The sequence below is a fragment of the Argopecten irradians genome, chromosome 1 (genome assembly GCF_041381155.1).
Source record: "Argopecten irradians isolate NY chromosome 1, Ai_NY, whole genome shotgun sequence".
Lineage (NCBI taxonomy): Eukaryota > Metazoa > Mollusca > Bivalvia > Pectinida > Pectinidae > Argopecten > Argopecten irradians.
This window is the reverse complement of record NC_091134.1, coordinates 37,800,178-37,812,747: the sequence shown is the minus strand read 5'-3', so window position 1 is coordinate 37,812,747 and position 12,570 is coordinate 37,800,178. Positions and strand designations below refer to the sequence as shown.

General features: G+C 33.3%; 2 protein-coding genes across 7 annotated transcripts in view; both read left to right on the top strand.

Annotated features, from left to right (window-relative positions):
* LOC138326698 (adhesion G-protein coupled receptor G2-like) overlaps window positions 1–12,570 on the top strand; it is a 56,466-nt gene that overhangs the window by 17,653 nt on the left and 26,243 nt on the right. For all 6 annotated transcript variants that reach the window (XM_069272720.1, XM_069272706.1, XM_069272736.1 and 3 more), the window contains exons 3-8: window positions 690–761; window positions 1,272–1,343; window positions 1,901–1,972; window positions 2,423–2,494; window positions 3,221–3,381; window positions 4,966–5,078. In XM_069272720.1, the coding sequence (XP_069128821.1) occupies window positions 690–761; window positions 1,272–1,343; window positions 1,901–1,972; window positions 2,423–2,494; window positions 3,221–3,381; window positions 4,966–5,078 (562 nt within the window). The remainder of the gene's footprint in view (window positions 1–689; window positions 762–1,271; window positions 1,344–1,900; window positions 1,973–2,422; window positions 2,495–3,220; window positions 3,382–4,965; window positions 5,079–12,570) is intronic.
* Window positions 6,435–9,229, top strand: LOC138326732 (5-hydroxytryptamine receptor 1D-like). The gene is made up of 2 exons (XM_069272749.1): window positions 6,435–6,914; window positions 7,582–9,229. The coding sequence occupies exon 2, from the start codon at window positions 7,614–7,616 to the stop codon at window positions 8,979–8,981; it is 1,368 nt and encodes a 455-aa protein (XP_069128850.1). The 5' UTR covers window positions 6,435–6,914; window positions 7,582–7,613; the 3' UTR covers window positions 8,982–9,229.

The following is a 12,570-nucleotide window of genomic DNA, read 5'->3' as shown; positions in this document are numbered from 1 at the left end:
TTAAACTAACCCTTATACATTTTTGTATGTACTTAATCCAGTATCAAGTCGGCGTCAAAATGGGTAACAAAAGTAATACCAAAATAGGAAAGCCATTTAATACATACTTCAGATCATTCTTCAAGCATTTTTAAGAACTTGTTGTTACCTCCGATATCTTACATTAAGCAAATCAAACTCGATTCGAGTTTTAAATATTGATTTTTTTTGCACATTTGACGCACCTAGTTACACACCTTTCTCTTTTAGCCACTGTCTTTTGGTTTTGTCGCATCACTTACACCTGTAGGAGAGAACATACATGAACTATATTTAATTGCCATATGGACGATCATTCAACGGGATTTGAAGGGGCATACTAAGTCTTATTCTCCATCCATGTATTTAGTGTTATGCATTATGCATACTGCATAGCTATTTACCCTCCAAAATCAAAATACATCCGACAAACTTCGCTGGTCAGTGATATTCAGATCGATATCTCTTCTTCAGAGAGAGAGTAATATATTGAATACCATTGATTAGCAAATTTAACCTCCGATAGTCCATAGAAATGAAGAAAAGCATACCATTTTCTTCCACATTACTAAAATGTATGTCAGAATAAAAAAAAAGTAAATATTATCGTTCTTACTATTGATTGTGTCATACACTCCTGACATTTTCTTGTATTTTTCATTATTTTGAAGATTACTGAAGAATAATCTGATAACATGGCTGAATGTAGGGAACTTCGATGGTCTCCATGCGCTAGAGACACTGTAAGTACTAAACGGACTTTTCAAGATATCATCTTCCTTTTAATAGCATTTTATTTTGTTGCATCCACTTTATATCATAAAGGTGGCTCAGTGGTTAAGATATAATACCGCAAACCTACGTCATAGGTCGGTGGTTTTCTTCGGATACTTCGGCTTCAACATGCACCAGTTGCATTTGGCACGCCCTTAAATGACCCTTGATGTCAATAGAACATTTAACTAACCAAACCGAAGAAAATCATCTGATACTTGCAAAATGCTGAATACTAGCAATCTGTTTTGTGTTTGTATTTGTTTCTGTAGTTTATTTTATAAATAGTTGAAACACAATAAAGTATAAAACTTAAAAATGAGAACACAATATAACCAATGACAAAACGAATATCACGCAGTTTGCTTTTTTATTTGAAATATTTGGATAGCGTTAAAATGATAAGATAAACAAATTAATTCTCAAGGAAAATAGATAATATTTATCAAATATACATACATGTATGTGTTGCCTTTCAGACATGCCAACGACAACAGAATCAAGAACATAGCGGCTGGAACTTTTGATAGAATGTTTAGCCTCAGGACATTGTATGTAATAAAAATTAAAAATAAAAAAGTAACGAATATCTTAAACGTAATGGTCAAGTTTGTTTAAACTGAATCGAATTAAGTCTGAATCATGACCAAATTATATAATTATTTAAGTATTTTAGTCTGACCTCGTTCATAGAAAATGTGAATATTGTTCAATCAAAGGTCCTTTTACATGGCATCCGGTTGACTCTTGACTTTTAGTAGTTTCAGAAAGCGAATCACTATTTCTCTGAAATCTGAAGAGCTAAAACATATGGCAACTACAGACAATTGCTTGATATGAGTTTTTGGAGTCAAAACACACTCTCGGGGGTCTAATGGACGTCATGCTGCTATATCTATTTGGTTCGAAAAGTGTATATCCTAATTCTACTTTAAATATGACATATAATTATTATTTTCAGTTGGTTTAAATACAAGCATTGCTTGCACATATGACATGATAATTTAAATCTTCATCCCATTTTCATAAAATTGTAAATTCACACATTATAGAAATAAATATGACATGATAAGTGTTATTGTTAAGATAATTTATCTTTGTTATATAGAAATTTACAGAACAACCTGCTGACTCGGGTCGAATCTGCCATGTTCCGTAATTTGATAAACCTTCAGACACTGTGAGTATTAGTGAACTAAGTGTGTTATCTACTGTAAACATGTATATTTTTGTGAGATACAAATTTTCTCGTAATAATTTCGCGGTTGAGCTCAAATGTTTCGTGAATATTTATAAACCGATTATACGAATGCACACCTTAATAGCGAATTTATGTATTCACGAATATGTTGATAATAATAAAGACGCCAAATCGTTGGTACGAGAAAAATAAACGTGGGTTACAATATACAATTATGGCCCTGTGTAGAGGAAGACATCTGAAATTGTCTCCATTTCTAGATGTATCCCAACACATTTCGTTGCTAAATTCGTCGGACTGTAAAAAATAATCAACAACATTTCTGGTATCTTCATTCGTTCCAATATGTCTGTCATTTCATAGATGTTTTGCCTGCTTGAATGACAAACATTTGTTAATGTTGTGATGTTTTCACTGTTTAACTTTCAGAGACTTGTCAAACAACCAGATTACACGTATTATGGGCGATGCCTTCGTAACACTCACCAATATCAACCAAATGTAAGTTCATTGGCAGATCGTTCACTTCATCCGTAACATGTCGAAATGATTTGATGCATTTTCATTGGACAATTTTTTATTTATATAAAGCTAAAAACAACTCCGTTAACTAGACCGAGCCTTCTTATTGGTTTATAAGGGAAGTTTACAACATTGAGGTTTTACATGATTATGCATAAGTAGCAGAAATTATGAGTATTCCAACGAATGATTTGTGATATACAATTGTAGCAAAAAATTGCTTTTAAATGATATTGTTTAAATTCATCCGACAAAAGGAAACTTATTGTTGTGGGAAATAAGCACATATTATATTGACGATTGCTTAACTTAATTTTACAGGTCCGCATAAGACATTCAACATTTATGCTTTATTTAATATTTTTGTGCTGAAATATTGTATCTAATGCGATAAAGTATCGACAGCCATCACCACAAAATTAAGATTGTCCATTTCGAGCTATATGTTACTGAAAACCTGAAAGTTAAATGTCGTATATTATACCGATCTGCGAGAAACATGCATTCTGAGTCAGAATTGCAATTATCAAATGTCGAACCGCACACCATTTTAATTTTAGCAATGACTCAATTTCGAATTCCAAACATATTTTAAGGTGATAACATGACGACGAATGTATAAAATATATTCAAAACAACTAACTGTGATGAAAATTCAAAATTAACGTTAATCGTTCCATGCCTAATCATTGATTATTTAAACAGTGCGTTTACCGGAAACGGTCTCATCTGTGACTGCCAGGTAAAGATTTTCAAGCAATGGTACGAGTTGATGGGAGGCTATAACGTGGGTGTATTGGATGCGCACTGTGCTGACAAAAACAACCTACCGATCCAGGATGTGTTTGACTTTGGGGGATGTACAGGTAAATACCACACACTTCAATTAATGTTATGCAATCTCAATTATTTGTATTACTGCATGTTAACGTATTTGTTTTAGCGTAACTAATTTAAGAGGCGACTTGTTTTTGAACCGGTTAGACGAAGGATTCATTGCCGCAATAGTTGCTATATATCAATATTTCCATTGTGTACATATCATTAAAATATGTTAAATTATGTTTCTTTGATATTTTATATTTACTAAACACAATGTATCATATGCACTATGTGTTTTTGATCCAAAGATTTTCCACAGTGATCATGTCAGCATATCGAACCGACTATCACTTCGTCATAGAAACGTCCTTTTTCGGGGATGTGGATGTGGTGCAGTGGTAGGAGGCGCAGGTATCTTTGGCTAGCCGATTGGGTGCCGTAGATCGTGAGTTCGAGGCCCGGATAGGGCACGAGTCAATAAATTGTCATGCTTTGTTAAATAGTGTTTCTTTGATATTTTTCATTTTTTTTATCAATGAAAATATGAAAGAGTAACAAGGAAAACTGATAGCGGATAACGGAATTTTTCGGAATAATTCTCGATCCAAACGCGATTTGTAGGCAAAGAGAGGATATTGTATACTAGGGTTTTAAGAACAATTTAAAGCGAAATTCTTACAAGTTCGTTTTGCCACTTGAAACTTTTCCGTAAGTATTTCTTGCAGAGAGTTTTTCGATTACCGTCCCAGGTAAATATCAAACAGATAAGTTATAAGTAGCTTCAGCTTGATCTGCCGGATGCACCATCATACTCCCTGGTGTTTGGCCAAGCGAACATTTGATTTTTGTGGGACTTATTTTTTGATGAAGGTTTTGCGTTTTAACAACCAGGGATATTTTAATGACATGATTTGGAGGCAAAATAAAGACGAAATAAGAAAACAACCAACATATATCCATTAACTGGAAACTGTTCTAAGTGGGTTTCGAACTCATAACTCAGAATTGGTTTATTGATGATAATATGTTGTAGCACATTAACCACATGGCCACAGCAGCTTCAATCTGACGGAAGTTGTGCAAATTAAAAAAAAATTACATATACAAATTATTTATCTACCAATCGAATTACTCTTTAAAATATTTGATAATACACTTAGTGCATTTGACAAATGAAAATGAACGCATTAATTATAAAAAGGATAACAATTTAAAAATGAGCTTTTAAACATTATTTAGGATGTATTGTTTTAAATGATACCTTCGTTATGGAGAAAACACAAAGGAAAGTCGTAATAACGAGGCAGTTGCAGGAAAAATGCGAAGTAAATAGTTAATGTAAAATTAGTAAAATGTAATTCATCCATGTTTTGAAATGAACAATGGTGTAACTAAGAAAAACATTTAAGCACTTGTAATTAATAAGTCATAAAAAAATTGATGTTGCACTCGAGAGTTCAAGAAACAATTTTAAATCATGCTACTAATTGCGTGGTACTGATTACCTCTGAAGTCTCCTACCTCTGTTCGTCGGACTCCGATGTTGCCATTATGACGTCACTTCCGCTTACGGGTGACAACCACTGATGATCCTTACTTATCAGTGTGTTTCCTGTCTTACATTTCAGGACAAGACCTACTCAGCCGAACTATCACCTGTGAAACTTGTACACAGAAGAAGAGTGACCGTCTCTGTGAAGTACCACAAAAAGCCCAAGAAATATGTATTGCTGCGGACAGGGTAGGCCAACTCTGATAATGCTTCGAAACCCTTCCCACAACCCTACCTGCCCCCTAAAAAACGACAACATTAAAAACAAATATAAAAATATCAACAAAAAACGCAAAACAAAACATAAAAAAATAATTAAAAACTGATATTATTTGTTTTGGCTTCTTTGGGACCTTCTGTGGTGATTCCTTGATAATTTACACGAAGATATATATGCGAACACGAAAAGGAGAAAAAAAAAAGAAACATGTCGATTATACTATTACATCTAGTAAATTTCATATCCCGTTTTTTTTTTTAATTAGCTATGAACAATCCAGTAAAACACACTCACAACAATGAATATTCGGAACGAAATTCATCATGTTATATTCTGTTAGACTGTGATGTAATACAAATACACGTACAATATATGTTAAAGTGAAACTAACACAAGCCTAATGGATGATAGTAAATATGCTGTCTGTGAGGTCGTTCCTATGATATTTATTTTATCGGTAGCAACACTCCCTTTTTGATGGTTTATGTGCAGTTTTCAATGTTCTTCTATAGTTATTAAGAGTATATAACTCCATATAACTCCTTTGAAATTGTTTTGTCGATTGATCATAAAATTGATCTTCCATCCACCTGAGAGCCAAGGTTACGTATGTAATGTTTAGTATGATCGAGCTCAAAGCATATTTGCTTGAACGACTACAATTACGAATTCTATTCAATGTTTTATAAAATGAACAATATCATCAATGATTATTGGGATGTTAAAGATCGACTATTAATTAAAATATATAAACATGTATTTTGTACGGATTTCCAAACCGTTTACCACTTCATAATTATCGCGGACTTTGTCGCTGTAAAACTGTAAAACACATTGAAGGCATGATTTTAAGTAATAAAAATAATCTCAGTGACCTTGTGTAAGGAACTTACAAGGATAATCAGCATTTCCAAAATAGACCACATTGCCTTATCGTTAATAATTGGAATTAAACACCTTTGTTATTATCTATAACAACATCACTAACTTAGATATACCAACATTTGTTTACGTCTTGTAGCCCTGTTTCAACATAGATCTTTTAACTGATGAAACGTATGGTTATATTTCGCTATATTAGAAAAAAATGATTGTACTAGAATTCAAAAACGTTTGATCCCCTATTCATATAGTGAAGTGCGTTGTAACCATTTTAACATGAATATGGAATGAAAGTTTGTCTTATTTCATTGGCGAACATAAATGGAAAATGCCTGATATCTCTTTTATACTGCTTTGATATTTAGCAAATATTATGGTTCAAGTTTAATATCAAAATACCAGTAAAAGAGTCTTAATTTTGTCAGAATTTCCGGACGATTACACTGGTGATATTAATTTCTAGAGTTTTTTTCCATTCCGTTTTTATATTTATTTTTTCCATGTCCTCCTGTTTCATCAACAGTATCAAATGCTAAGTTCATGCATTTCTACATTTTCATTGTCTTTGAAGCCTTTGTTTCGCTCGTTAGGGAACATGTCAATTACATGTATTGAACCGACATATTTAGAACAGATTTCATTTCATGAATATAATATCACTTGATAAAATGGATTGAAGAGAGTCTGAGTTGCATGGCTGGTACTAATATAGCGATATACTAGACACATGCGCAATTAACGTTTACGTATATTGATACACTGTTCTCGATATTGATTGCGTGGCCTTCAAGGCTGTACGGCTTTTGTCATATAGATATAGTGGACGCGTAAACATACTGCTGGGAAACCTCAGCAGCCAGTAGCTCCTTTATATGGCATAAAGGTATACAGAATTAACATTACCGCTTAGGAGACTTCCAAAGGTAAGTGGATTTTTATCTATTTATTGATTTTTTTTGGCATTTTTGAACGTTGTAAATATTTGTAATTAAGCGATTGTTTGCTGATGGAGTAAGATAATTTATTTTCATGTTGGTATCTTAAACGGGTAAAAAAATACATTGATGGAAAATAGGTTAATTATTTGTATTCCGTACGAGGTAATAAAGATTTTTTTATTTGTAGTTTTTAAATAACAATCGCTACCTCTAGAGTTCGAACACAGGATTTTCGGAATAATCATCGTTATCTCAACCAAACAATATTGAGTCGATGGAACATTTTTGGCAAACATTTAGAAGGGTTTTTCTATGTCATCAATAGAATAAATTTCAAAAATAAAGTACTGATTTTTCTCCATAATGAATTTTGATTAACTGCTGTGCTATCGTATGAAAGGATTCCGAAGTTTTTTCGATGAAAATATATATAAAAAAAAAATCCGTCTCTGGTAACGTCACATTCACAGATAAGTGAATGGTGAAGTTTTGCAAAGGTATAAATCATTGCTACAATAATATCGAAACCAGCATAGACTTGCGGATGGCTTACTTTTCGTAATATTCGCTCTTTGTGTGACACTTATAAAAACAACAAGAAACATGATTTTTATTTTTGAAAAATCAACATTTTGTTTTTGGTTTATTTCAGATATTCAAAACTGGCCTCAAAACAGAACAAAAATGAACTATACCAGCAGTTTGTTGCTTAATTCTTGTGATCATGATTGCTGGGAAAAGACGATTGATGAACTGAACGGGCTCATGTTAACCCGGAGCGTTCCAGCCCTAGTGTTCATGTGCTTGCTCATGCTGGTAGGGATTCCTGGCAATGTGATTGTGATTGTTATGTATGGAATTCGGAAGGTTCGCACTACTGCTAATTGCTTTGTTATCACCTTGGCCTGCGTGGATCTCACCACATGTGTTGTTATACATCCATATGTGATAACAAAATTATTCAACAACTATAATCAACAACAGGTGCTTACCTGTAAATTATTCGAGTTTCTTATTCATTCGACACTGTCAATATCTGCCATTGTTCTCTTTGTGGTTGCTATTGACAGATACCTTGCTATTTGTAAGCCGTTCCAATTTCTAAAATATCAAAAATATTCTGCGGCAATTTTAGTTGCAACATTTGCAATAGGAATCGTAGTCAGTTTGCCGTTGTTGGAGTTCTACGGGAAAAGAGCGATTGAAGTGCGATCAACAACTATCAACAGGACTGTTCAGGGATACATCTGTGACTTCAGCAATGAGTACCAAGGTTCGACGTCCATGGCTTCATTTGGAATTATTATATTTGTCTGTTTTTCGACCATTTTAGTTGGAATGATGATAATGTATATCAACGTGGCACGTACAGCGTTCAAACGACGCTCGCGCTTAATATCCCCCGAAGACTTAGTATCCGACTTTTCCGAGATAACTGCCATATGTAGTAGTGGCGGAATGGTTCGAAGCCCACTGAAGAAAGGCGGGAAAAGTCAGGATGGGACTTCCATGAATATTTCGGGAACTTCACATCTATGTTCAGTATCAACTATCGAACATGAATCATTTACTGTCAACATATTCATGGCAAGTATGTACAAAGATTCAGAGGCAACACAGCCGCCAACGCTGACAACCAGCAGAAAATACATCAAGGAATTTCAAATGAACTACGGCAATATGAAAGCAAGGGATGATGGTATACAGGGTCAAAGCGGGATGTCGGGAAAGGAAAAGTTACATTGGCGAGACAACAAACAGTATAACTACAAGTACACCGCCAGGTTGAAGGCGGCTAAAATATTGTTTCTAGTTACAGCTGTGTTCCTTCTTTCATGGATGCCATTTTGGGTAATTCGTTTCCTGTGGATATTTGCTCCCTCTTTCATGTCTGCACAAACGGAAACAGAAGAGGCAGTAGAACATTTCTTCATGCATTTGTTTTACCTAAATAACGCAGTCAATCCAGTAATCTATACAATCATTAACAGAAACTTCCGCGAAGAATGTCGCGTTTATTTGGATCGATGCCGAGTTAGAATGGATTCATAGTAAACGGGAAGTATTCAATACGCTTGTTACTGTTATTCTTATATTCTTACGATGGTGCAGAAAATTTATTTCAAAACTCAAGGATAATCTGGTGCAAAAACGTCTGAAGTGCAGATTTTGACTGTGTATTTGTTATCGAGATCATATAGGTTTTGAACAATCGATGAGTTTCTCATAGCTTATCTATTTGTATTCGGTTGTTCTGTAAACTTTCAAAAAAGTGTTAATAAATAAAGTATTTTGTTAAATTGATTTTATTTGCTTATATAGATAATGTCTAACTATACCTCAATGGTACAATCTTAATAATATTGATCAACACAATGTGAATTTGGTTATGGTTCTATAGATGAATTTGCGTCAGCAAATATGGCGGATCACATACTTGAACTTGAGTTTTACTGATATGTTTTTTACCGATAGGTATTGTTATCAATATTATACTAGATAGTAGAAGTCGGAATTATACTGAATACTTCAGACCGATATTATAATGAATTCTTTAGGTCGATATTATACTGAATATTACGTATCGGTTTTTACTGAATACTACGGAGCGATATTATACTGAATACTATAGATCGATATACTGAATACTATGGGTCGATATCATACTGAATATTACCTATCGATATTATACTGAATACTACCATCGATATTATACTAAATATTACATATCGATATTACACTAAATACTACAGATCGATATCATACTGAATACTATAGGTCGATATTATATTGAATATTACATATCGATATTGTACTGAATATTACATATCGATATTATACTGAATACTACGATCGATATTATACTAAATATTACATATCGATATTACACTGAATACTACAGATCGATATCATACTGAATACTATAGGTCGATATTATATTAAATATTACATATCGGTATTGTACTGAATATTACAGATCGATATCATACTGAATACTATAGGTCGATATTATATTGAATATTACATATCGATATTGTACTGAATATTACATATCGATATTACACTGAATACTACAGATCGATATTATATAGGTCGATATTATATTGAATATTACATATCAATATCATACTGAATACTACAGATCGATATTATACTAAAAAATACGGATCGATATTATAGTGAATACTACGGGTCATTACATGTAACCATCCAAAGAACTATAGTGACAACATATCGGCATTCATAGAATTCGGGTTGTTTATTGGTCACTCGACTTTAATCTCGCCGGCTTGGGTTAAATCCCCGCGGACGTGAAAAGGTCTTGGGTTATCAGAAAAAACCGGTTTACTCCTACTCGAAAACTCGAAATTATTGCTGCTTTCACGCCAAAAATGGGGAAGAAATTGCGTAGTGATATTCTTCTGCACAAACCTCTCATCAAAATAGAGAGCAAATCAGACACGTAAGTCCAAGAAATGGAAATTGGTTGAAGCTATGTCAGGAAGTAAACATGACATGCGATTGAAATAAAAAGAAATTATTTCATCTCTTTTGCATTGCATGCTCAATTATCTTATCCATGCGATACAAAAAATGGGGAAGATACTTAAACCGGTTCATCATGATTAAGTTTTTAAAGAAATCATAATGAGTTTTGTGTGTTAGCTGGCACAAATAAGATAGAAAGAATGAAAATTTGTTTTTCCATCAGTTCGTATTTATAGTGTCCGTCATACATATATCTTATCAATGGTTATTTAGCAGACCACAATATGGAATAAATATTGATATATTTTTTAAATGAAACCATAGCGAGCTTTGTAAGCTAGCCGACAAAACACCGTTAGAAAAAATAAAATAACACAATATGTTGTTGCATGAGTTCATATTTATAGTATCGGTCATGCATAATTCACATCATTGGTAATTTTAGCGGACCGCAATGAAAGTAATAGAAATAAAATTAATAAAAAAGACAATAATAATTAGTTTATAATGCAATTCGTTATCTGATTATTAGATAATAACAAGTATCTTGTGTCGTCAGGGACCACATCCATCCATATAGCGTATCGCATATATTGTGAAACTACTTTTAAGAGTATCTTGATGCAAAGAATCAAGCACAATCTGACAATAATTGAATTCTAATGCTTCATGACACGGCATATCACATATTATATTTGGTCCAACACATATTGTGCTGTACATTAATTTACGTAGCTATGGTGCTAAGTACGTAGCCTATCATCTTGGATAATATGTAAGCACGCTGTTTAACACTATGATGTTCGTTAAACACGAAATACCGATATGGTTAGCTGATTACATGTCTAAAAGGTCAAATGGCGACATAAAGAATAACTTCACACTAATGAGGTGTGTGGTTAATGATTAAGCAGGTTAAAAATCAGTAAAAAGTTCAATAATTTCAAGATTCCTTAGGAACCATCTAAATCGGAATATCTTTCATGCATTATGTACTTTTTTTATTTTCGTACTTTTTTCTTCGTACTTTTTATTTTCGGGTTTTGTATGCGTTACTGTTTAATATACTATATTCAAATTTTTCTGTCTTTTTGTATTATAAATAATTGTATTTTTTATTTTCGTACTTTTTATTTTCCTAGTTTTTTTCAGTACTGTATATTTTGATGGCGTTTATCTGTTTACGTTTACATGGTAATTGTAGGCACTCCTATACTACACAATAAACAGACTCTGCACTATCATCAGCAGTGCATGTGACGGATCTGATGAAGTGATTCCCTTGATCTAGAGTTACTGTATCACGTACGCAAGTGACCATTTTATGGGATGCTTGTCACGCACTTATTATCATAGAAATATCAGTAAAAATTAAACGTTTTTAAGAAAATGTGTACTCACATGTTAAATGTACATATAATACAAGATGCAGCTATGTGACAGCGCGTAAGGTCTCTGAACGAGCCTTAATATATTGTTGTTGAGACAGAAGGTTCTCCATACCTTTTCATAACTAAATTTCTTTCTAACAGTAGTAAATTCTATTGGTACACAGATAGAAGATGTTAAGAAGTATCTGTTAATGATATAGTCAATTCTGCATCGAATATATTATTAAAAAATAAAGAAAGCTTGAACGTAACATATGCTGTAGTATGTTTCCCGTTGGAACTCAAGTTAGATAAGAGAAACCATCCATGATTCGTTTGCGTCCTGTAGCGATTTGTCAGCAACCCAGGGTCAGAACGTGTATCAGTTTAGGATATTTTCTGTAAATCTGAGGCTGGCATGGACCTTATGTGCCATATAACGATTTCTGGTTATACCCATGTCAGCATGTTTATCCATTTAGGGTTCTCCATTAAGCTGAAGACCTAAACTATAATCAAGTTAACCTGTGCGTACGTCATTCGTTTCATTAAGGCCTCTTGTTGACACAATGGAAGTCTCCTAATGGCCTCAACTCATGAAACATATCAATAACGTCTGTAATAAAAACGATGTTTTCTGCGATGGAAGATTACTACCATTTTCTGTTAATATGTTTAACTAGTACGACCGATTGGGATACCATATCTGTGATCACATCCTATATCCGTTCTGATTTTTAAATCAATTACTTGATCATTAATGCACTGTTATTGATTTCGTT